Raw genomic sequence first — 24,904 nt, forward strand, 5'->3', positions numbered from 1 at the left:
AATGAACTAAGAATGTGTTTATCTTTATTGTTGTGTGTGTGTGTTTTTTTTTTTTTTGGTGATATGTTTATCTTTATTATTGTGTGTGTTTCTTTATTGTTTACTTTATTATGTCTACAAATATCGCATGTTTATCAAGTTAAGTTAAATCGATAATAAATGTTTGTAGTAAATTATGTTATGTATTTTTTTTGTCATAACATTGTTCATTAATTCTATTTCGTGACTATTATAAATTGTAAATTATAATTAATTTATGCAAAAAATTAAAACAATTAAAATAAAATTTTCAGAATTAAATAATTCAAAATATAAAATATAAAATGAACAAAAAAATTATTTAAAATTAAAAACATTTAAAAAATTCGAAATTAAAAAAAGTGGCCAAAAAATTATTTAACATTAAAAATAATTAAAAAAATTCGAACTTATTAAAAAATTGGCCAAAAATTTTGATAAAACTACCAGAGTTGTATTGCAAATTTTATAATGACAATTCTGTAATTATTTGTATATTTCACATCATCCTCCATTTGAGTAGTTTTCCTCCATTTTAGAGTATTACTATTCCTTCCTCTAAAATAGAGTAGACAAATAAAGATGGGTTGGAGGAGAATCCATTCTCTATAATGAAGGAATACTCCATTTTGGAGTTGGGTTTGAGATGCCCTAATGAAGATAACAATATTCACCTTACTATCGCTATTTTTATTTTTCAACAATAAATTCAATATATAATACCTCGATAAAGTTCAAATTTTATTTTTTCTTGAGTTCGTAAAAACTAATAAAATTGAGTTGTTTTAGGTTTGATATACATATACGCATATAGTGTTGCAATATTATGTCTAAATATAAAAATATTATTAATGGGATCCATAATCAGAACAATATTTTTACTTGATTTGTGACACCTATTTTAATATCAAAACCTTAAAGTTGTAAAAATTATTTAGTTAGACTATGAGTATTCAAAGTAATAAAACAAAAACAAACATATTAATTAATTTTTTTACAACCATAATTTCTAAATTTGCTATGATATATTTTAAAGTTATAAAGTTATATACATAAATAATTTCCTTGAAAAAGTAGCTACATGTTCTACAAGTATTCATGGATTGAAATTTTATAGGACATAAAACATGAATATAACTGTAATATTTTTAAAAACTTTTATTTTCCGAGGAGAAAAAATATTTTAAAAATATAAAAAAATTTATAAATCATTTTAAGTAAATATAGATGTAAGAGTAATTTGTTTCACATAAAAACGATTTGAATCCATTCTTATTTCATTTTTCTATCACTTTGATGTATGTAAGAGCAATTATCACACATAAAATCAATTTTAACTCATTTTTATTCTTTTGAAGTGTTCTCTTATGACAACGAACAATTATTTGTGTTTGTCATGCATAAAGCTTTATGGTTTGGCCCTTTGACACCCACGTCCGTGCAATCATCATTATCACCATTAGCTTAGTATATGACTTTGCACGGTATATCATAATTATAAGAAATAAAAATCTTGTTTTGGGTAACAAATATAACTTATGACCCGAAGATCATGAAACGTTTGAACTGAAAGATTATTCTTTCACTATCATTCAGTTTTGTTAGGTTAAGCGTGCATGAGTAAGAGTAATATTGAGGTGAGTGAATTCCTGAGAAGTTATCGTACGTCAAATTGCTGACATTGTGTCACTTGTTTTAAATTTCATTAAAGATATAGTTCGCGGGGTGAACACGGTGAAGGAGTAACATATCAAACTATATATACATATATATGTATGTATATATGTATATATATATCTATACTACGTCAAACATGAACTCCACGTGTCTAGATCGGTTAATAAGATGTTACTATTAGGATAATATTTTAATCATATATTTAATATGATAAAATATGAGTAATTAGATCTATTGTTACTATGTCATAATGATAGCAACTCGTTTGCCAATCGAACCATTACATGTACTTAATTAACGCAATAAATGAGCTTAACTGGCTGTTTATTATATAGCGAAATTTAAAGGAGAAAAAAGGAGAAAATCAATATGAGGGGTAAAAAGGAGAATATATGTTTCATTGCTCTGGCGTTAGGGATTTTTGCACTGGCGTTATCATGAGACATTATTATCACCTTAGAAAGAGAATCGGGAAGCCAACTGAACCCCAGTGTTCCGACACAGCTCCTCCGTTCCCCCCACCCAAAAATATCTCTCAAGCACCGCGCAGTTAGGGTTTTGCTTGCTCCTATCAATAGCTATAATATTGAGTAAATTATCTGTGAAAATTCTCTTTTGATGAGAAGAGATGGCGAAGACGAAACCAGGAAAAAAGGACCTTGACTCTTACACTATTAAGGGCACCAACAAAATCGTTCGACGTATGGTCATTTTATTTGTCCTTTTGTGTAGAATTTTACTTTTCTAATAATTATTGCATGTCGGTCTGGCTGCCCGGGTTGGTTTTACTTGCAAGGTGCATTGATTCATGGCAATAGGATTTCATTTCTTTTCATTTTAAGTGCAAAATGTATAATTTTGGGGTAGAAATTTAAGTTCCGAATTATTTTGAGCTTGAAACGCTTTATTTTATGGCTAGTAGAAAAAAATGTTAAGCGGCAGCTTGTGGATGGCAATTTGTTCGAAGACCCGTGTCATAGTTATGTACATGAGATTCTTGAAACTCATTGTATGACAAGTTGATTCACAGAAACATGAATGTAAGTTTGGATGCAAATAGGAGTGAGCCAGGAATTTTTAATTTAAAGAAAGGAGCGCCATTTCCATTTTAGTTCCTGTGAAAAAGAGGTTGGGGTTGAAAGCTATATTACTAAGTTCTCTAACAGGAAAATGTTGATATCTACGATTGTTTGATATTATTTTCATAGTCATTAAAAGTCTTCGAGGTATGTGCCTAAAGCCAAGGCTAACAGAGGTTCATCTTTCTGCCTACACGCGACTAGGCATCATTCTTCAGTATCATGATCCTTGACTTTGAAGCATGGGTTTTGATGTGCTTAGGCTCAAGATGGCCTTTAAGGTTGCCTTTAATGTGACAGTAAATAAATAGTGAATATGAGATTAAATGCAAATTATTTATTATTTATTCACTTTAAATTAATGAATTTATTTTATTTGTCATTTAATGGTTTTGAAGTAAATATTGGATGGAGTGTCTCCAAATATTTAGATTCTTTTGTATTATTCCTTAGTGCTCCCCATGTTGACATGGCTCACTTGTTGCTTCACAATTTGCGTCTACCACTAAGACACTCGTGAGCTTTGTACTTCTAATATTTATGATTATAATATCATTATTTTGTGGTCTAGGAGGACATTTTCCATTCTCGTTCCTTTCATGGAAAGTTAATCTAGGAATATCCAATAGTTTTTGAAAATTCGGCTGTGCCCTTACCGGGCAAATGCATACGCATCACTCATCTGCATGTTTCATATTGGGATGCTAATATCAAGTGCTTGAATTATTTAAAAGTTTGGTGCCCTTTACAATCTTGCATGCATGGCAAACATCACTGTTGTTCAAACAAACTTAAGTCTGTGTATATCACATGGTTTTTTGACTGATTAAACGCGTGCAATGTGCTAGACTAAGTCACGTTGGTATTTTTGCAGCGGGCGATTGTGTGTTGATGAGACCATCAGATTCAGACAAGCCCCCTTACGTGGCAAGAGTGGACAAAATCGAAGCTGATCACAGGAACAACGTGAAGGTGCATGTACAATGGTACTACCGGCCTGAAGAATCAATTGGTGGTCGAAGACAGTTCCATGGTGCCAAAGAGCTCTTCTTGTCGGATCACTTCGATGTACAGAGTGCTCATACGATTGAAGGCAGGTGTATTGTGCACACTTTTAAAAACTACACCAAGCTCGAAAATGTGGGAGCAGAGGATTACTTTTGTAGGTTTGAGTACAAGGCTGCAACTGGAGGGTTCACTCCAGACCGTGTAGCCGTGTGAGTCCCAGTTTTTAGAATTTTGATTTTTCTGGTGTAAGTCATTGAGAATATGCAAAATACACTTTGTTGATATCTGATATGAGAACCCTTTTGGTTTTATTTTGAAGGTATTGCACGTGTGAGATGCCTTACAACCCAGATGATCTCATGGTACAATGTGAAGGATGCAAGGACTGGTACGATGCTTGGTTATTTGGTCGTGTAAAATTCTCGACTACCTCGGTTGTGCAGTTAGGATGCAACACACAAAATGTTTTTCATTAGATGTTCTATGTGGTTAGATATCTAGTTTGTACCTATTTTTTTTACTGGAGTGGTTTTGAAGTTACATGTTTTCTTTTTGGAATTTTTAAACACGTTTCTCATGTTCATATTGTAAATGGTATCTGTTCCGGATCTTCAATCTGGTCATCTCGTTTTTAGCTGAATTCAATTATACGAAGTGAGTAAATAGCAGCCAACGATTTTAATTTTCTCACCTGATTCTCATAGCATCCAAATCTCTCTTTCTTAAAATATGTAAATACGAAGTTTGTAAAGAAGGATCCAGATTACACTCAACCTCATCACTGCAGAACCTCACACCGCGCAGTCACACACATTTTATGGTAATAGAAAACTGCATAATAATTCTGAAAACAAAACACCCATTGCAGCATAATGATTTAACATCAATGTGACAGACATTGAAATTATGCCAACTTGATAGATCGCGGTTCTAGTTATTACATCAGTCCAAATATGATTATAGCTTTTGATAGCTGTACTAGCTATTATATCACATCAAATGTTTATGTAGAGGTTGAATGCTTATAAATATGGGGGAAGTCAATGTGAGTTGACTAATTCAAACTAAGCTTCTCGTGTTTTACAATCTAGCGGATCTGAGGTTTAGTGGCGAGACATTTGGCTTTCAATTTAATTAGATTAAAGCTATTCTTGGTGCAAGAATATACGTATATGCATGCTCTAGATTGTTGTTGACTGAACATCATGGTTAGGTTCTAGCATCTTGTGATGGGTGTCTCAAACCGGTGATCATAGCTTTATTACTTTGAAATTGTTATTGTGATGTTCTATTTTCACTGCTGGGAGCACATGTTTAATATATTGTTGGATTGAAGGTTTCATCCTTCTTGTATGCGTATGACCATTGAAGACATAAAGAAATTGGATCATTTCCTGTGCTCAGACTGTTCATCTGACGATGACGCCAAAAGGTCTTTAAACTCATTTCCCGTATCGCCTCCTCCTGAAGCGAAGGTATGGATTTTTCTCTGTCATACCTTTTATTTCTTTGCTTGAGAAGATTAGTACAGCAAGATGTGTATTGGTCTTGCTATCCTGCCATACAGATTACTTCAAGAATTGGCCCTCCTTTCCTCTTTTTATTAACATGCTTTGGTGACTCTTATGTGGCTCTGTCTCCCGGTTCTTGAATCTCTTGTGCTTATTTTTCAACTGTTCGGGATTGTGTCTCTAGAATTTTGCGCTCTAATTATTTGGTTAATAAATCGTGAAATTTAGATACTTCATTTGTAACAACTAGTTTTGTTGTCTGTTGTGTGTCAAAGAAATTCGCTGTACTTGAAAAAATTATCATATTTTTGTAGTAGTACTTAAGGTTAGCTTGTCATGCTCATTGATTTTTGTTTATTTTCCTCATCAGGTGGAGCCGAAGCGAAGAAAGAGATGACAGATTGGTTTCAATGCATGATGAAGAGGCTCCCTTATCTTTGCATACTTACATAGGTATTGTTGTATTTAGAAGAGCTAGAGGCTTCTAATTATGGCAACTTTGTTATCTATTGATGCATGTGGACTGTTTCCTACTCATGTACAATTAGCGTTTGTGACATATGCTCCCAGACACATGGTAATTATGTTTATCTGGACGTGGGCACCTCCTTTTGAAAGAAATTTAAATGTAGTCAATCCAACTAACTTGAAACATTTTGATAACGTAATGTTTGATGACGCCAAGTCTTGTTCTTTATTCGGTCTGTTTGATTTCATAATTTTTATGTTCCCAGAAGTGATTTTGTTCCTTTGCTTTGGTTTTTTGGGGAAATTCCTCTGATTCACAGTGATGTGTTCCGTGTTGAGTGGTGGTCAGCTGTGACGATTCCCCACCACAAAAGACCCTCGTGTTCGTGTATTGATGCCCGTCTCCCATAACTGGGTGGAGATAATTTTACTGTTTTCCTCACCATATTTTTTTGAACAAGTGAGTTTGTTTACTTGACAGGGAAGCACGAGTTCGACTTTTCTCATCGGCCAGTGTTGTGGAGTTAGTCTATGCTCTCGTGGAGTAATTCTCCTGTCGCAACACTATTTGATAAAGTCTCTCTCTCATATTTTAATGAAAATCGACAACAAATGTTATGATCCAAATATTAAAATTTCAACACCATAGAGAGAAATATTTCAGGTGAACGCACAAAAATATAGAGTTGAGTTATGTATGAACATGATAGACATATTTAGAATCTTCAACGTCTATGAAATGTGCATGTCCAGAGGGCATGTACGGATTCTGTAGATGTATCGTATGTTGTATTATATGTTTCATAGCGTCATACAACCCGTAAGATGTAAGATTTGGAAATCGTTTAGATATGATAGAATGGCTCTAAAGGGCTTAAATCAAGAGGCCAATGAAGTCGTTTTTAAAGTTTATTAAATGATTTATTTATTACAACATTGAGTGGGTAGGATAATTTTTTGCTCTTACGTGAGTTAGGCGAGAGGTTTATGCCACTTGAAAATTCAAAGTCGTTGACAATAACCGGAGGAAATACCCACACACATTTGATCGTAGAAAGAAATCGAATTTCACTAGCTTATGCGTCAAAATACCATGTCATTTACTTGAATAATTGAAATAGAGCTCGTAGAAAATGGATTTCCGTCTTATTGTCGACAACTGAATCCTGGATAAAAGCATACGGTAAAAAATCAACGATACATACATAATCAGATTCCTTCATGATGCAATCTCATAAGAATCAGCAACAACACTTCTCTATTACGCAAAAAAGTGATCAGACCCGTAAAAATATATTGGCTTCAGATGTGCAATACATGAACCACTTGACACAGAAAATATCAATTCTGAAGAGTAAAGAAAGGCAACAATTCAAGATCAGTTTTTCTGGTGCACAGCTATTTGATGTATATCCATATCCTTCAACATAACAGAACGTCCACAAGAATCGCAGGGTGCAGTTCTAGATCCACAGACACTCTCGTGTTCTGATAGTCCCCTCATTCTGTCTCTCACATCTGCAGCAGAAGTCCCAGCTTGAACCATATCTCCACAGAATCGGCATGGAATAAGTCGCAAGGAGCAATCTGAAGACTGGTGTTGCACCTGCCAAAGTTCATTATACAATCTAAAAGTGAGCTAAGAGAAAAACACAAAAAAGATGGTAAAAAAATAACACAAAACACGTGATATTTTTCTCATCGTTCTTTGAAGATAAGTCGTTTATGTGATGAATGCCACAAAATCACCCCCACAAGAAAAAAAGATAAAAGTCATCCAAGGGTTGACATATTTGAAGAAATGTATAGAACACAATTCTTACCATTTCTTCTTTCTCAAGGACTATCCCACAAGGGCAGTGAAGTGGCTCGTGAAACACTTTCATATGCTTCTCAATCTCACCCTTTTGGAAAGCTTGACCACATTTTTCACAATGGACGTGGTTTTTTGCCTCCTCGGTTCTAAGAACAACACCGCAACCATGATGCTGACAGATGATATTGTGTCTAGTACAATACGCCTCATGAAGTGCAATAGTCCTTGAAGGTACATGGTGTTTACAATTTCTACATTCTGTAGTATCTGCCCCGGTAAATGATAATGATGAAGCAGTATGCTGGCTCAATTGCGTGGAAACATCTTGAACAACAACTGAAACAGAGAATTTGGATGTTCCCTTAAAGCCATACACAGCAACACTGTAAGTACCTGGACCCAAGTTCAGATCCTTTGAGCCAAGCATCAATGTCTTCGAACCCATGTCATGGGAAGACCAGACATGCTGGTGGCGGGTAGGGAACAGAAGGGGATGCTTGGAGACATAGAGATCTGTATCTCCTTCTTGAGTCTGTGACTCTAAGTTGACCACAATTTTCACATCTCCCAATGAAATCCTATTCCAAGTGTCATCATGTATTGAGAACTTGAAGTACTTGTAATTTCCTTCATCAACTATTCCAGACTCTGGCTTCCCAAATATGAGAGGTCTCAAAGTATGCTGGTTTGTACTTTCTGGGGACTCGGGACCCATTATGTCGGCCTCGATATCTGTTTCTAGAACAGATATGCTAGAAAAAGGTTTCAACTCAAGTACGTGCAAATGATAGGTCAGGACACCATGATTGACCGTAAGTACATCACCTTGGGAAAGGGTTGCATGTTGGCGAAGGCTTGTTTCCAGAACCGCTTTATTATTGGGAATGTCAGAAAAACCCAATTCATCTGATTGAAATCTTGCGTAAGTTCCTTTGGGCAGCCAAACATAACGCACTTCCACCAGAGAAGACTTTGGAGCCTCAGCAGAGAACAAGTTACTCCAACAATGCAGAGGAAGTGCCACAAAACCTTCTTCTGCAGTGAACTCCAGGACACCAGCATGTGTTTTCCTGGGCAATTCCTTCTCAGCATTTTCCCCACCGGAGAGAAAATCCTGATATATTAAGGATAAAGAGAAATGCAATGGTCCCTTGTCGAATGCGCCTTGATCAGACAATTCAGTGAAACAGGAAGGAGGCAGTTTAATTTTGTCTCCACTACCCTGATAAGGTATAGCTTCCAAAATACGTGAAAAATTGACTCCCCGACCAGCAAGTAAATTTTCTTCAGTTTGCTGGTTTGCCTGAAGAAGACACAAATTTCTGTAGTGTCAAGATCTAATCCCCAATCAAACTCAGTCACCAGTAAAGGAACTAATCCCGCAATTCTACATTAACTATGAAAAAATTACGAATTTTTACATGCATAAAATAATTTCATTGAAACTGGGGAAAAACAAATCTTGACGCTAACTAGCAAGCTTTTCCATATGAAGCTTAAAAATGGAAAAGTAACAGAATATCCATGTTCATGCAATATTTTTTATATCAAGAGGAATAAACCGTTTTAATACACTACCCCATCTCCTCTATGTATCAACATCACATTACACAGGAGAAAAATAAACAAAAACAAGATATGGATGGATTCATAACTACCAGATATGTAGTTCCAACTCCCTTTTGCATGTGCTGCAGATAACATCACATTGATAAAAAACCTGCCACTGTACCCAGAAAATCAAGGTAGATTTTCCACCTTTGTCTTTTTTTCTTTATTTCTCAATTTTTGGGAATTTAATATCTACAGCAGTTTTGAAATTCGATTGCCCAATAAACTTAATTATAGAACCAAAAAAACTATATGTTTCACACCATAACCTACTCACCATTCATTTCCAATCTCTATTATTCATAATCACATCAATTCACAGAATGCCGAACTCAAATACGAATTTTTCAAACGACGAATAAAAAGGGGTCAAGGTAGGAAAGATCAACCTTGGCTTCTGCTTCTGCGGCTTCGAGTCGACGGGAACTCTGTACGTCCTCGATGGCTTGGCGCTGGCGTGCCGCTTCTTGTTTAGCCTTCCTCTCTCTCTCGAACTTCAACTTGGCCTTCTCTTTCCTCTCTCTCTGTTCCTTCTCCAACTTCTCTCTGGCCCTTCTCAATTCAAAATCCATCCCCAATAAATCTTAGATCTTCTCCGATCAACTCCAATCGAAAATTCAACAATTAATGGGCTCTTCTGATTGCAGATTTTACGAATGAAATGATAATTCAAAGTATGATTGATTTCCTTATTCTTTCTTGCCGGAAAGTTTACCACTGTGAATTTGCATATATACATATCGAGATCATTTTCGTATGTATATCTTAGATCCGTCCAATTTTGAGTTCGAGAAGGTTGGGCCTAATGGTTATGGACTTCAAATTGGGCTCTGCCACCCTTTTTTCTTCTTCTTCTTCTTCTTCTTCTCCTTCTTTCTTTCTTTCTTTTTTTTTTTTTGGTAGTTTAAGAAGTTGAACAAAATTATCATTTTTTTAAAATTTCATATAAAATAATAAATAATATAATGTGATATGATGTATACTATTTAATCATGATACTTTTCAAGGGGAAAATAAATTTATTTACATAAAAATATACCAACAATAAGTAGTTTATATATATTGGGGTTTCTTCGATTATGTGAACTTAGTTATAATTGACACTTGATTCAATTAAATTTTGACAAAAATGGGAGGAAGGTAAATCTGATAGATGATTTTTGGTGACAAGTAGCTCGATTCATAATGTATAAATCTTTGAATCAACGTAGTTTGTTAAAATAGTAATATAAGAATTGAATTTTGATAATTAATGAAGACGATTGATCGTCTGTTTCATTGATTCAAATAGTAGTCCACGAGTTTTGGCTATTAAACAATTCAAATATCAATTTAGTCTCTTTATAATTTGTTAAATTTCATTTTAATTTATCAATAATGATAAAAAAAACTGTATACACGAGATGAGTAAATAGTTATAATTATAATTCATAAGCCACTAAAGATTCAAATAAAAAGGGGGGAAAACAAACATCATATTTTTTCAAAATTTTTGCACTCAAATCGTGTACGTTGCTCCAATTTCTGTAACTTTTGAGTTATTCTGAAGTTAACGAAAATGGCTGAAACCTTGAGCCCGAAAGCGAAACAAAGGGCTCCATTCTCTCCGACGAGCCCGTTCTTCCTGGCCTCCAACAACGATAAACTCGAAAGGGCCCAGGCACGCGCAGCCCGAGACGCCGCTGTCCGCCGCAAGCTTGACGCTCCTACTTCTACTGCTCCTGAAGACGACACATGTCTCGGAAAAGAACAGATACTTCAATTGCTACATAATTGCATTAAACTTGCCAGTGAAAATGTTCGGATTTGTTTTTCAGTTTCTGTTGCTGCTTCTTTGTTTTCTGTTTTTGTTTATAATCTTATATATATACTGAAAACATGTGTCCGTTCAGAAAATTAATCAGAAGAATACGTGGGAGCTTAATTTGATTGATCACCTCGGAGAAATTATTAAAGTTGAAGAAGAAAATGATACCGAGACCAATTTCCAAAAGGTAAGACTCAAAGTTTTCATGGGTTCAATTAAAAGGTGCCTTTTCTTTTAGCAGACGGGGAAGGTAGCTTCTTGGTTATGGGAAGCTCAATTTGTCATTTGCTTTTTTATAAATCACTGTAGTTGATAAGAAGCTTAGTTCTAGTGTACAATTTGCTGCTGTTACCGGAGATTAATAATTGCAAGGTTTTTTGAATTTCTTTGCTCAAGTTTGCAGATTGTATTTGGCTGGATTTTGGTTAGTACAAAAATAATGGGATCCGAACTTTGGAAAATAGTACAAAGAATGAAAAAAGAAAGATAAAATCTTTATTAATAATTATCCGTCTAAGTCGAGTGTCCGACTAAGAAACTTTTGTTCTATCATGCTAGCATTTTGTCCTTTTTTACACACATTTCTGATAAGTTGTTGCAGGATTCTGCTCGAGTGGAAAATTTAGAGCTTGAGTATAATATTGAAAGCAATTATGTACGTTCTAGCTTTGGTCTCACATTTAATGAGCTCAAACTCCTAATAAAGTAGGTTTGGTGCGTTATTGTGATCGGACACATGTGCAAATGATATCGTCTCTTGGACTGGAAATGTAGCGCAGAGGCTGCTGCTGATTGCATACCTTTATACAAGAAACACTCTCAGAGTGTGCATATGACTTATGTTTTATGTTAGTTTATACATTTCACACCTGCCATATCTTAACTTGTTATGCAGGCAAGTTGTACCCTGGAAGCTGGGGTTAAGATATATTCCTTAAGGGTGGATTCAGTTCATTCTGAGGCGTATAAAGTCCTTGGAGGAATCAATAGGGTTGGCCAAGAAAATGAACAAGGTTAGGGTTCCCATATCTATATCTCTTCTCGCTCGTCATTCTTTTGTAAGTTTTATGCACGTGAATTATTTGGTCATTACTTAATAAGAACTTGAATTTTGTATTTGATCTGTACATTTTCAGATGGATCTCATTCTACCATTTACACTTACTAAATGCTGTCTGTCAGTAATTTGTCATCTGGTTCTTTTCAAATGAATGATGATGCTTGACCTGGAATTTTATGCACGTGTGGGTGTAGATAATTGTTTTTATTCCCTTATGTTACTCTCTATTAACTGGGTTTAGTATCTCCTCATCCAGGTCCTATTCTCGAGGATGCTGATATCAATAATGAACGAGAAGAAAATGATAAGAAGGAGCAAGGGAGAAAGGTTAAGAGTCTCTTCCTTTGTAGTGGGTCAATAACTTGATTTCAGTAACTAGTCGATTGACTGATTGTAGAATTTTGAAGAGTGGCTATGTATGTGCAGTTGTCGCCTTTATCTACACTGGAGCCATCTTTTAATGCCATAAATGTAAAGAAGTTTGATGGTATGTTAGTCCTTTACCACTGTTAGAAAAATACTCGTGTTTTCCTTATTTGACTTTGTCAACTCACATTGTCTTTGTATCTGTTGTGCCTTTGTTTTGTTTATGTGTGCACTCACTGGCACGAGTAAATGTGTTTTGAATTTTGTCTCTCAGTTGCATTTGTGGTCGATCCTCTCTACCATCAGACATCGGCACAGTTTGATGAAGGTGGGGCTAAGGGTCTGTTGCTGAACAATCTTGGAGTTTATGCTGATTGCCGGGTCCTTTTCGATTCAATGGAAGTACCTGGAAAGTGTATGTCTACCTTGTCTCAGTGTGAGGGGGGAGAAAAAATTGATTTGTCTTTTGCTAGAGGTATGTACATCTGCAGCATATGATTGCTTGTATTGGCAGGAATTTACACTTTTTTTTAATTCTGCAGAGATGACTGGTCTCATTTGTTTATTTTTTTTCAGAGTGCATTGAGCAGATGGTACTGAATATGTCAAACGATATGGAAATATCTCCCAGTCTTGGGGCCATACTAAATCAGTTTGATACAGATCAACGGATATCATATGATTTGAATTCATCTGAGCCAGTTATTGGGAGTTCTTGCAATAACCTTGACATGGATGGTGACTCGTTCGGAAATGGTTATTCGTTCGGTAATAGTGAAAATACGGGCTTTGGTCATGATGACCATACAACTACGGTAGATGAAGGAACTTATGATCAGGATCCAATTTTTCCAACTCAGCCAGATGTTTCTGATTCAGTAGATTTACATCCCCTAGATTTTCTACATCATTCTTGCCTCTATTCACTTTTTTATGAAAAATAAAAAATGTTAATTATGCTCTGTAACTTGTTGCATTTGTCAGGGCGATGACGGTGTAAAGTTCCATGACCTCCTCGTAGATGATAGATTTGGAGAAGTTGATGGCTACTTGTTTTCAAGCTTGGGATTTTCGACAAAGCAAAATGCATGGGCAGGGCCCAATCATTGGAAATATCAGAAGGTGAAAGGTATACTTGTGACAGGTGTTTGCACATCGTCTAAATTTCCCATTTTTTTCAACTTGTTTTTAGCTCTGACATTTAAGGAAGACTGTTGTATAGATCCTAAGGACCAAGCTGAGGAAAATGGATCAACAAAAGCTAAGAAAATGAAAAATAAGAAAGCAGAGACAGACCTTGATTTTTCTAGAGCCATCGACGCCGATATTTCAAATATATTTGATCCTCCTAAGAATCCCAAGTCACTGTTGCTGCCAGCAAATCGAGCACCTTGCAACACAAAGCTTCCAGAAGATTGTCACTACCAACCGGAGGATCTTGTGAAGCTATTTTTGTTACCTAATGTTTTGGTAAAGCCTGACTGACCTCCCGCCCCCTTACTAGCCCAACCACCCGTCCCACTCTTGTTTGCTACTTTAAACTTTGTTGTGTCAGTCGTGGAAGAATGATACTTGCTGATCTACGACTATTTAGTCTTTCAATTTTCTAAATAGATTCATAACATTATTGTGTCGGGATATTTTATCATTTTCTTTTATTTCTGATTGTAGTGCCTTGGAAAGGGTGGAAGGAGGAGAAAAGGTAGGTTTGCCTTGAATGATTTCACACAACCTTACGTGAGACTTTATAGAAATGTCTGGTTGCATGTGGCAAAATGACAAATTTCTTACTGAAACATGATAAAATGTTGGTATTTTCTTCGTGGTGTCAGACAAAACAAGTGGCATATTTCTCGTCACCCTTGTATTAAATTCCAGTATCAGCTAACTTGGGTGACATATTTCTCATCATTTTGACCCAAATATGCATCTAGCTATTGATTTTGACGTAACTTGCTGTTAACTTTTCCATTTCATTTTGATGCAATGACATCACTGATTATGGTTAGATGAGGAAACCCAACATTGTGATGACTTTGTAGCAACAAAGTTTTGGGATGATGATGGCAGTGGTTTCGATTGTGCATTTGACGATGGACATTTCAAAAGTGATGTTGAAAAGTCAAGCACTCTTATCTCCCAACCTCGGCAGGTTCGTTACATTTTGGTAGCACATGTTTGTTCCCCCAGCTCCATTTTCAAAGCAATAAACACTTACAGGCTTATGGGCCACTAATCACACTGGCAAAAAGAAGTCATACTTTCACCGACTAATGTGATGCTCAAGCAACAAAAGGCTGAAAATTATTCCCTTCTGATATGCTTTTTGCTCACCAATACATTAGATATTTCTGAAACAAATAGGCATCTAGATCTCCATGCTAATTTTTTTTAATGGAGTAAACAGGTAAACAAAATCGAGGTTCAGTACGACAAGACTTCTAAACAGGTTGATGTTCATGTACTCAAGGAAACTCTCTGGGACCATATACAGAAATTGAATCAAACATCAGTTGAGGTAAATTTTCCCATTTAAATTTTAGAGGGTCATTTCTCATGATCAGTCAATTATCATAGTTCGTGCCATATACATGCGCAAGCACTTTCTTGTTTGTGAATATACATCCAGACATATTTTCTTTCTCGGTTGTGAACTAACGCTGCTACAGTCATGTAAACTTTAACTGCCAAGTAACATTTTCAGGAAGAATCGCCGGAAGGAACAATATCCTTCCGCCAAGTATTGTCTTGTTTCCCAGACAGCTGCCGAGCTGCAGCATCTATCAATGACATCTCACCTCATTTGTGCTTCATATGTCTACTTCATTTAGCGAACGAGCACGGAATGCAGATCAATGGCTGCCCGAGCTTAGATGATCTGAGCATACACATCAGACCTCACGTTGATACACTTTCATAAGGTGCCATACTTCGCTCTTTTAGCTAAACTTCAACTTAGGGGGTTTGGTTTTGCTATGTGTACTATCCCTTATTTCCATGGGATTGTAGTTTTGGTGGTCTTAACATTGTAACATCTGACGTATCGAGAAATACATTATTATTTTTTTTTTTGTAAATTCAGTACAATGATTTCTTGTTTAATTTTAAATTCTTTGTCTAACATATTTAAACTTATGTTTTGATACCGAGTTAAAAAAATATTAGAAAATTAAATTATATAATTAAATTATATATTTGAGACGGAGAGAGTGATGTAATATATAACATGTTTTTTGAAGATAAATATTAAGTTATATAACATGTTTTCAAATCCAAAATTCAAAATATTAATATTCAATATATGTTAGCGGATGTGACATTCTATGATAATCTGGATTGAAAGAACAAAATATATGTTCACATTCTATAATAAAAAAAATAACCACAAACAAAAACCCTACATTATATAGGATATCTAATTCATGCAGATATGTGACTAAAAGATATTATGAGAATTTTTCTATTCTTTTATTAATATAATATACTTTTATTTAATACGTGGTCTTGTAATGAAATCATTATTGAAATAATGAAAAAAATATTTATATAAATTTTCATTAGGTAAAGAGAAAAATTGAAAATTTGTTTGCTAATTGAATGAATTTTGTAAATTTATATAAAAAAGAAATAAATTTATATGATTGAAACGAAGACGAAGTTAGCAATTTTTATAAAACTATAATTTAGACGGGGAGTGAATGAGATTTAATTCTTTACGTGAGCTCTTAGCAATTTCTAAAAAACTCTAATTCAGAAAAGTAGTGCGTGAGATTTAGGGTTGTACGAAAGTACAACTTTGCCCTCAGAGCTTGCTGCTATAAAATTACACGAGTACTTCTCTTTTGTACCTACTCATCTTGAACAAATTAGGATGTCGGGACTGATGAGCTGCAGAATGATGGCATCGCCATCTGCCACGCCGGTATCCTCTTCTCCACCAGAGTCTTCGCCGTCATCCGTTGCCAGGATGCCGATCCCCGGCAGCTACGGTTGGCCGATCATCGGCCCTCTCTCCGACAGGCTGAACTATGCCTGGTTCCAAGGCCCCGAGAAGTTCTTCAAGACGAGAATCGAGAAATTCAACAGCAAAGTTTTCCGAACAAACTTGCCCCCGACGTTTCCTTTCTTCCTTAAAGTGAACCCGAACGTTGTTGCCCTCCTGGATGTGAAGTCTTTCTCGTACCTTTTCGACATGGAAATCGTCGAGAAGAGTGATGTTCTGGTTGGAGACTCCATGCCCAGCGTCAAATTCACCGGCGGTACGCGGGTTTGCGCATATCTTGATACGTCCGAGCCTAGACATACTCAGGTATGCGCTCGCATGTTACCAGTTTTATACAATATATTTATAATTTATTATACGAAAAACTCGAACTCTATAACTTTTGTTATTATTAAAAGTAGTTCTCATTTTTTAATTTACATGATCATATTAATTAATGTTTGACTAAAGAGTGGGTCTAACGTGAGACCGTCTCACGGATCTTAATCTGTGATACGTGTCAACCTTATCCATATTTACAATATAAAGTAATACTCTTAGCATAGAAAGTAATACTTTTTCATGGATGACCTAAATAATAGATCCGTTTCACAAATACTACCCGTGAGATCGTCTCACACAAGTTTTTGCTTTGACTAAATGTAGCGTAAAATATTGTGTTTACCGATCTATAGTGTAAAATATTGTGTTTACCGATCTATATTTTTTGCAAGATGTTCTTAAAACAGTGATTTTGTTTTTGAAAATATTCTTTTTGTATCTTAAAATTATTATTTTTATTGAAAATATGTATATGATTGATTGTATGCATTAATTATTTGAAGATCTGAGAGAATTAATATTATTGTATGCATTAATTATTTAAACTTTTTTCTTTGAAATATTATTCTATGCATTAATTATTTGAAGATCTGAGAGAAATATTATAGTCAATCCGCCAATAAAAGAAACCAATATGAATGGATGTTTCATTTATTTTAAAACGTAGATTTCAGATAAATAAAACTTTTTAAAAACAATTAATTTTGCAAAAATTCATGAAAATTTGCTACAGTAATTAATAAATAATTTCGATTGGTTTCTCGGGATTTATTTTCTTGGTATTCTACAAGGTCCACAAGATTAAATATCCCATCTCGTGAAAACTCGCGTACATGTAATTTTAACCTATTGATTATTTTTTATATAATTATTTAAGTTATTTGTAAAGATAATGGACCTAAATTTAAATTCACTCTAGAATTTAGCTTAGAGGTTCAAAAATTTAATTCAGTTAACATGTGATATCTAACATTATTAATTATGATTTGGAATATAAATAATTAAGTTATATTCAAATTAAAATAGAATTTATTAATTTTAAATTTTGGGAAAAAAATACAATACAACAAATATGGAGCAACAATACATGTTATATCAATTTGAGCTCAACGTGTACTGTCGAAGTTTGACAATAAGAGATAATCGTGGTCCTCGTTGGGACCTATTTATGAAAGGTGACTTTAGCTAAGCATCAGACAAAGTTACCCATTTATTTTCTTGATTGATATCTTGTTCATATATAAAATCATTTTTCCTCAAATAAATGGATTTTAATTTCATGTGTGACCATTTGGCTTGCCTGTAAACGTATGATTGGATGGCTTTTTGTACGAATTAATAGTAATATGTCGGTGCGAATGGCGATCTCGATAAATGCATGTATATAGGAGATGCTCGGGTTCCGTTCCCACGTTAATAAAAAATAGTTATCGTTCCAAAATAATTTTAATAATTGTATTTTTTTTTAAAAAAAAATATAAAGGAGATTTGAATAATTGGAATCAAGCGTTGTGTTGAGTTTTAAAGAATTGTTTTTGTATCATTAAGTTAGATGTGTAAGCACATTTTATTTAAATTTGAAAATTTTGGCAGGTAAAGAACTTGGCTTCTTCTATGCTCAGGCAAAGCTCAAGCATTTGGGTGCCTTCAATGGAGTCCTCACTGGATACATTATGGGACTCCACAGAATCCAAGCTCTCCACCTCCAGCAATGGTGTTAGCTACTACCTACCTATCGCAAAATTTCTATTCACCTTCCTCAGTCGCACCCTCCTACGCGCTGACCCTTCCAGCACCCCGGTAGTATCAAAATACGGCCACCTCATTATCTCCGTCTGGTTGGCCCTTCAAATCGTTCCTAGCACCGTCATTAACACCTTTCAGCCACTTCCAGAAATCCTCCTGCACTCCTTCACGTACCCTTTTTGGTTGATCAGTTTTGGATATCAGAAACTCAGTGATTTCGTCAAAAGTCAAGCCAAAGAGATTTTATCACATGCCCAGAGCGAGTTCAATCTTACCGAAGAAGAAACGATCCACGACCTTCTTTTTATACTCGGATTCAACGCATTTGGTGGGTTTGTGTTGTTTTTCTTTTCACTCATTAACGCTCTCGGGGACAACCAAAATCTGCACGAGAAACTCAGAAAAGAAGCGAGACAAACCCTAGCAAAAAACAACAACACTATGAGTTTCGAAAGCGTAAAACAGATGGAGCTAATCAACTCCTTCGTGTATGAAACCCTCCGTTTGAATCCCCCGGTGCCGTTGCAGTACGCTAGGGCGAGGAAAGACTTCGATCTCGAAACGGAAGGCAGGGTTTTCGCGATCAAGAAAGGAGAGCTGCTGTGTGGGTACCAGCCCTTGGTCATGAAAGATTCGGCAGTGTTTGAGAATCCTGAAGAGTTTGTGTACGATCGGTTTACGAGAGAGAGAGGCGGGGAGGAGCTGCTGATGTATCTGTACTGGTCTAATGGGCCACAGAGAGGCGGAGATGGGCCGTCGGCGGCGAACAAGCAGTGTCCGGCGAGGGATGTGGTGCCGATGACCGCCGCTTTGTTTTTGGCTGATTTGTTTAGAAGATATGATGATATTACTATTTCTTCCGGCAGAATCACTTCTCTCCAAAAGGCCAAGTGACATCGTGTGGTATGAGACATCCATTATCAAATTATTTGAACTATATAAGCAATCATGCACGGTTTATATTTTAATGTAATACGTTTGGTGCTATTATTACATGACCTTCTTCGGCTATGTTTGGTAAGAGAGAATAATCCACGTAATCCCATGTTTGATAGGATTTTTATTTAATCAAGTTAATCTCTCCTATAAATGATTAAGTTATATTAACTAAGATAAAATAATCATTCCTCACCCCTTAGGATTATTTATACAACTATTAATTCATCTTATTTTTTCAATTTTATCATTCTCCTATATCCAAACTAATCACAACTTCCCGTCACCGACCGCTCACCTCTGGCCGGCCAACCATCGCAGTTGTCGCCGAACTGGATGGGCAATTTTGTCAATTCATCAAAAGATTCTTAATTATCTCATTCTTAACAATCATACCAAACATAATATTATTTTATCATTATATATTATATTTCTACTTCAATCATTTTTTTATCATTTATCTCTTAATCATTTCATAATTTTATCCTCCAACCAAACGTAATCGAATATTATAAATTATGAGTACGTATTTCTTATGAGGCAGACGGTTATGCATCAAAATTTCATAATAAGATATTAACTGATTCAAATTTTTAATTGGAAACATATATATATTAATCCAAAAATGAATATTATTATAGCTAAGAATATTAATCCAAAAATGAATATTATTATAGCTAAGAATATTTTTTCATGCATAATTTATTATTTGATGTATTAAATTTATCAAAATTTTAAAATAACTATAGACTTAATTTTTCTTCAACATGAATGTGAAGTTATTTAAGTTCGAGCCCATGATTCTAATTACCCATAGGTAGTGAATACAAATCTGTTAGACGGCCCATTTATTGGAAACAACGAGCCCATTCCAATTGGCCCAATGTTGACGATTGGTCCAATAGTGAAAGCGCCACCTTCCAGTGAATCAGGCACGCTCTTATTTTGAAGTGAGAAGCGCGAGGCGAGCAAAGCAATCGATGTCCGAGTTTACACGTGAACTGATCCGGCAGGTCCAGATCTCGACCCGGTCAGCAGCGGGCATACCTGGGTACGACCCGAACGATCCGACTCTGCCTGCTTTGCCATCGCTCTCCGCTGCTATCGCCACCTTGGAACCCTCTCTGTCTCATCTCCGCTGCAAACTCTGTAAAGGAAGTCTTCTCAGGGGATTACAGTCGAACATCTGCGTGTATTGCGGAGCTCGTTGCCAAAATGATGCTGGCCCAGATCCCATTTGCTTTAATTCTACCATTGGGTATCAGTGGTTGCTCCGTTCTCTCGCTCTGGATGGATCGGTATGTTAGCCAGTGACAAATGTCAATTCTCTGTATCGATTTACACGTTGAGTTCTTTGGTTTCTGTTGCTAGGTACGGTATTTCTAAGTTTATTCTATTGACAGATTTTCCTTTTCGATTGCATTTCTCTTGGTTTTTCGGGGTCAAGGTCCATTTAGAGTTATCATGAAGAACTAATTATTTGCTTTTGCAAATAGGCTGAGGTAAGGAAAGTTAAATTCTAGAAGGGGTGCGGTGGCTGTTTGAGGAGGAGAAATGCCTTAGTTGGTACTTTTTTAGGGTGAATCGTGAGGGAGCTGTCCAGTTTGCTATTAATCACAGTTGAAAACCAAATTATTTTAAAATATGAAGTCCCATATATAGTCAAATAATAGGATGTGTCATGTATGGACTTTGTTTTCTGTAGTTCGGGTTTATGTACCATGGTAAAATTTGTATGACCTGTTTGTTTGAAATGAACTCTATATTTTTGGTAGTTGTTTACGATGCAACACAATTTAATACATTTATAAAGACATACATTGTTTGCGGTTTTATTCTCATGTATGAAGGTTTGGAGCTCTCAATGATAAAAATTTTTATGTCATGCTTATTACTATTGGTAAATATGGATAATCAAAGAAATGGATGGAAATTAACTCTCGTGGTCGTAATATGGGTTGATCAGTCGGATAAATGGTCTATTGGTTTTTCAGCTCATGTTTGAGCTTGAAGTAAATTACTGTCCAGTGTGTTATGTTCCACTAAAGTCAATAATTTTATATTTTGTAGATAAAATATCCATGAAGACGGTGTTTGAATTTTTTTCCTCATTTTCTTTGCACTGGCTTGGTGATGCTAGTTCTTTTTTTCCTTTCAATTTTTCAGACAATTAAGTTTGGCAGTATTCATGTAGCATAAGACCAACTATCTTTTTATCTGCTTTTTGTGTATGCTGAAATGTGCAGCAGTGTTGGTATCTGAAATTGATGTCTTTAACCTGGTTGTTAGTCTCAAAGTACATAAACATGACATGTCATGCGCAAGACTGGTAGTTTTATATTCGGTTCTCTCTTGCTTTGGTTTATGACTAGTTTCTTTCCATGGTAACTCACCAAGCTGATAAAAAATTAAGTACCCGTGTGTGGTGTTTATCTGGTTGGACGGATTAAACATCTGACAAAATAATTACATCAAATTACAGGAAATGGTCAAACCACCAACCAGCAAAAATGAGCAAGATCAAGGGCAGAGTTCTACTAAATCTGAATTGCCCTTGTCGGATTTCATAAACTTTAGAATAGCATGGCCAGCAGAGATACAGAGACAAGAAACCACTATTTCAGACAAACGACCAGAAGAGACTAAAAGATTTTGGAGTTCAACTGGACTCGCTGCAGATAATTTCTTTTTCAAATTAACTGATGTTGGGACTACAGGAACTAAAGCAGTTGCAGGTCTTGACAATCAAAATTTGTTTCAGAATGTTCAGTCGTCTGATCCAGCTGATGGGTCTGCCATGAGCAAGACCACTGAATCTTTTTCTGAGTGGCAGGCGGATTTCCAGTTTGCTGTATCCGACAATCAACATGATGCAGCCAGATCATCTGTCCAGGTTATGGGTTCACCAGATGATTCTGGAAATAAAATCCCGGATTCTCAAGCATCACATTTCGCAAGTTCGGAGGTTGATCTTTCTGCTCATATGGACTCTGTGTTTGTCCATAAAGAGGATTTAACTGTTAGAAAGTCAATGGACAATCCTGTAGCTTCTCCAGCATTCGGTGACTGGAATTCAGATTATCTGTGGACTAATATGGGCCGTAATGAGACTCAGATTGTTGGGGAATCTGATGCTACAGTTTGTCCCAAGGATCCTTTTGGAAATTCGGACAATGTTAGCACGAGTGCTGACTTGTTTCAAGACTTCCTGTGGCAAACCAATAATGAAGATGTACCTGCAAATAAGACAATGGATGGGGAGCTTAACACAATGGACGTGTCCCAAACTGCGAGTGACTTTGATATCACTTTAAGTGCTAAGGATGATCATACTCTAGAAATTTCAAATAATCTTTCTGCCATTGATGATATTTCGTTTGAAGACTTTCAATGGAAAACCAATGCGGCTGGTGTAACTTCGAATAAGGCGGTTAATGATGAGCCTAGCACGAACAAGCAGTCTCAACTTGCTGAAGTGTCTTTTGCTACCATTAATACTGGGGATAATCACACTTCTAAAAAATCAAACGATCGTTCTACCAGTGTCGACTTGTTTCAAGATTTCCAATGGCAAACCAATAAGACTGACATGAGTGAGAATAAGAGAATGCACGAGGAGAACAACACAGTTGATGGGGATGCATTTGATGAGTGGGATGATTTTACAGGCTCTGCTAGTTTTCAAGATCCATCCCAAAATGAATGGATTCAAAATGATCATCTTACCACTTCCCACAGAAACTCGGCGGATATAGATGTGTTCAGCCCTCACAGTGCATTTGATGAAAGAAATATTGATGGCTTTTCTGAACCAAATCTATTTTCTACTTACACTGTTAATAGGAGTTCTGCTGCTGAAAATGATAGTTCATCAAAACCTTCTGTAATAAGGTGCGTTATAATTCTTCTCAGTGGAGGTCCTTACTCGTACCTGTACAGTTAGTTACTGGATTTTGACCGACTGTTGTGTTTCAAAGATGAAGTTCCTTGCTTATATTAATTATGATTCCCTTTCATGTTGGATCATTATAAGGGCTTGAGTAACTTTTATGAAATCAGCAATTAGTTCTTCCAGGAAGGTTCTCATGAATGAATGCTCCCGCTTTGGTGGCCTTTACTCGGAAAAAGATCAATACAGATTGCCAATTTACATATTATGACCTTTAGAATGAAAATCAATCCAACTGAGACAAGATGAAAAATCATCAGTATTTTTGCTTTCAAAATGTGATTTAAAGGATGATAAGAAATTAAGTGATTTAAAGGGCATAAGTACCAAAATTTTGTTACAATTTTTGAGATGTGCGAGCCACAGTTTCAGTTCTAGTGTGCCACATGATATGCATCATGTTGTGATTTAAAGGCAAATTTTATTTCTTAAGCGTACTAGTATCTTAAACTCTGTGAAAAGATATGATTATTTGCTATCGATTTATAGTTAAACTACCATTTGTTATTGCTCGCAGATGGGCTCTATTAGTAGGTTAATGATGTACTTCGTAATTTGGGAGCATTTGGTCAAACAATATATATTTGTTTAATTGTAGAAATATTCGTTATTTGCTATGCACTTGAAATGCCGGAAGTACAATACGTTTCCATTTCTGAAAAAAATTTCTATATGGTTTCTATATTTGATATCTAGCTCTACTTTTGTGTGTGTAGAAAGCTCTAACCATTGAAAGATGCGGGCCTGAAATCTTAAGCTAATGGGCTATGATATGCATCATGTTGTGGAGGATATATTGCTTACAAAAACATTAACTTGTATGTCTGTCAAACCGAGTAGATTAATTTACTCCTATTGCTATCATGTTTTGTCTTCATTTCTACCTTTTTCAGCCAATTTATAAGCAACGTAATTAATTAATCTGTTACCTATCTCTATCCCCTCACGTTTGTTTCTCAAGTTTGTTGTCAAATTCTTGAACGCACTCTAGGTTAAGTGGCACTGGTGGCTCATCTTCTGATCGTGCATCAGCCGCAAATGATTCAAACAACATTGATAAGTCCACCAATCCCGAGGATGATGTCAAGATGCTGATATCACAGATGCACGATCTTTCTTTCATGCTCAGGACGGATCTCTGTATTCCCTCCGCATCAGACTCGCAAAATTCAGCTACCCAAGATTGAGAAGCTGCATTTTTTTTAAATTACTGAAGTATGTTTGTACGTTATCTGGTATGCCAGTTCATTTCTTGGATGTTTTGATCCAAGTCCCATAATTATTACTATTATTTTTTTGGTCCCTGGTTGAAAGTGAGTTGTTACAAGCAATCAAGTCTTTATTCCAAATATAATTTGATTAGTTGTAATGCATATTGTTTAATGGCAAAGATCGTGGCTTTGTGTTAGAATTTGGGGATTTTGGCTGTTGGAGCAAACCTTGCCATTACCAAAAGTGAACTCCAATATAAAAACAATAATTTATATTTTTATTAGAGATTACTCATACAGATTTCCAAATTGTTTCT

At 35.6% G+C, this 24,904-nt stretch overlaps 5 protein-coding genes across 9 annotated transcripts; 4 read left to right on the plus strand and 1 right to left on the minus strand.

Moving 5' to 3' along the window:
* The first annotated feature begins 2,114 nt into the window (after window positions 1-2,114).
* On the plus strand, window positions 2,115-6,460 carry LOC140965243 (chromatin remodeling protein EBS-like). 3 transcript variants are annotated; one of them, XR_012172994.1, is made up of 6 exons: window positions 2,115-2,396; window positions 3,649-3,991; window positions 4,102-4,170; window positions 5,119-5,257; window positions 5,664-5,746; window positions 6,243-6,460. XR_012172994.1 is itself a non-coding variant. In XM_073425386.1 (5 exons), exons 1-5 carry the CDS (start codon window positions 2,324-2,326, stop codon window positions 5,688-5,690), a joined length of 651 nt encoding a protein of 216 aa, XP_073281487.1. In that variant the 5' UTR covers window positions 2,116-2,323; the 3' UTR covers window positions 5,691-5,990. The 3 variants fall into 3 exon arrangements, 1 of the variants encoding a protein (XP_073281487.1); XR_012172995.1 differs by lacking the exon at window positions 6,243-6,460 and adding an exon at window positions 6,082-6,230; XM_073425386.1 differs by lacking the exon at window positions 6,243-6,460 and having other exon boundaries at window positions 2,116-2,396; window positions 5,664-5,990.
* A 428-nt stretch (window positions 6,461-6,888) lies between these two features.
* LOC140964559 (uncharacterized) lies at window positions 6,889-9,982 on the minus strand. Its single transcript, XM_073424424.1, has 3 exons — window positions 9,578-9,982; window positions 7,585-8,880; window positions 6,889-7,367 (listed from the first exon to the last, which is right to left on the minus strand). The coding sequence occupies exons 1-3, from the start codon at window positions 9,758-9,760 to the stop codon at window positions 7,140-7,142; spliced, it is 1,707 nt and encodes a 568-aa protein (XP_073280525.1). The 5' UTR covers window positions 9,761-9,982; the 3' UTR covers window positions 6,889-7,139.
* Window positions 9,983-10,653: 671 nt separating this feature from the next.
* LOC140963828 (condensin complex subunit 2-like) lies at window positions 10,654-15,342 on the plus strand. Of its 2 annotated transcripts, none has more exons than XM_073423244.1 (13): window positions 10,654-10,986; window positions 11,081-11,182; window positions 11,891-12,008; window positions 12,312-12,382; window positions 12,482-12,542; window positions 12,696-12,896; window positions 12,998-13,299; window positions 13,406-13,550; window positions 13,632-13,891; window positions 14,093-14,123; window positions 14,431-14,573; window positions 14,829-14,939; window positions 15,126-15,342. In XM_073423244.1, the coding sequence occupies exons 1-13, from the start codon at window positions 10,747-10,749 to the stop codon at window positions 15,339-15,341; spliced, it is 2,001 nt and encodes a 666-aa protein (XP_073279345.1). In that variant the 5' UTR covers window positions 10,654-10,746; the 3' UTR covers window position 15,342. The 2 variants fall into 2 exon arrangements, with proteins under 2 accessions (XP_073279345.1, XP_073279346.1); XM_073423245.1 differs by having other exon boundaries at window positions 10,655-10,986; window positions 13,644-13,891.
* A 925-nt stretch (window positions 15,343-16,267) lies between these two features.
* Window positions 16,268-19,502, plus strand: LOC140964560 (fatty acid hydroperoxide lyase, chloroplastic). Its single transcript, XM_073424425.1, has 2 exons — window positions 16,268-16,730; window positions 18,339-19,502. The coding sequence occupies exons 1-2, from the start codon at window positions 16,293-16,295 to the stop codon at window positions 19,383-19,385; spliced, it is 1,485 nt and encodes a 494-aa protein (XP_073280526.1). The 5' UTR covers window positions 16,268-16,292; the 3' UTR covers window positions 19,386-19,502.
* A 754-nt stretch (window positions 19,503-20,256) lies between these two features.
* On the plus strand, window positions 20,257-24,644 carry LOC140964558 (uncharacterized). Of its 2 annotated transcripts, none has more exons than XM_073424422.1 (3): window positions 20,257-20,725; window positions 21,910-23,318; window positions 24,368-24,644. In XM_073424422.1, the coding sequence occupies exons 1-3, from the start codon at window positions 20,408-20,410 to the stop codon at window positions 24,561-24,563; spliced, it is 1,923 nt and encodes a 640-aa protein (XP_073280523.1). In that variant the 5' UTR covers window positions 20,257-20,407; the 3' UTR covers window positions 24,564-24,644. The 2 variants fall into 2 exon arrangements, with proteins under 2 accessions (XP_073280523.1, XP_073280524.1); XM_073424423.1 differs by having other exon boundaries at window positions 20,677-20,798.
* Window positions 24,645-24,904: the final 260 nt, after the last annotated feature.

This window comes from Primulina huaijiensis, chromosome 18 (assembly GCF_012295235.1).
Source record: "Primulina huaijiensis isolate GDHJ02 chromosome 18, ASM1229523v2, whole genome shotgun sequence".
NCBI lineage: Eukaryota > Viridiplantae > Streptophyta > Magnoliopsida > Lamiales > Gesneriaceae > Primulina > Primulina huaijiensis.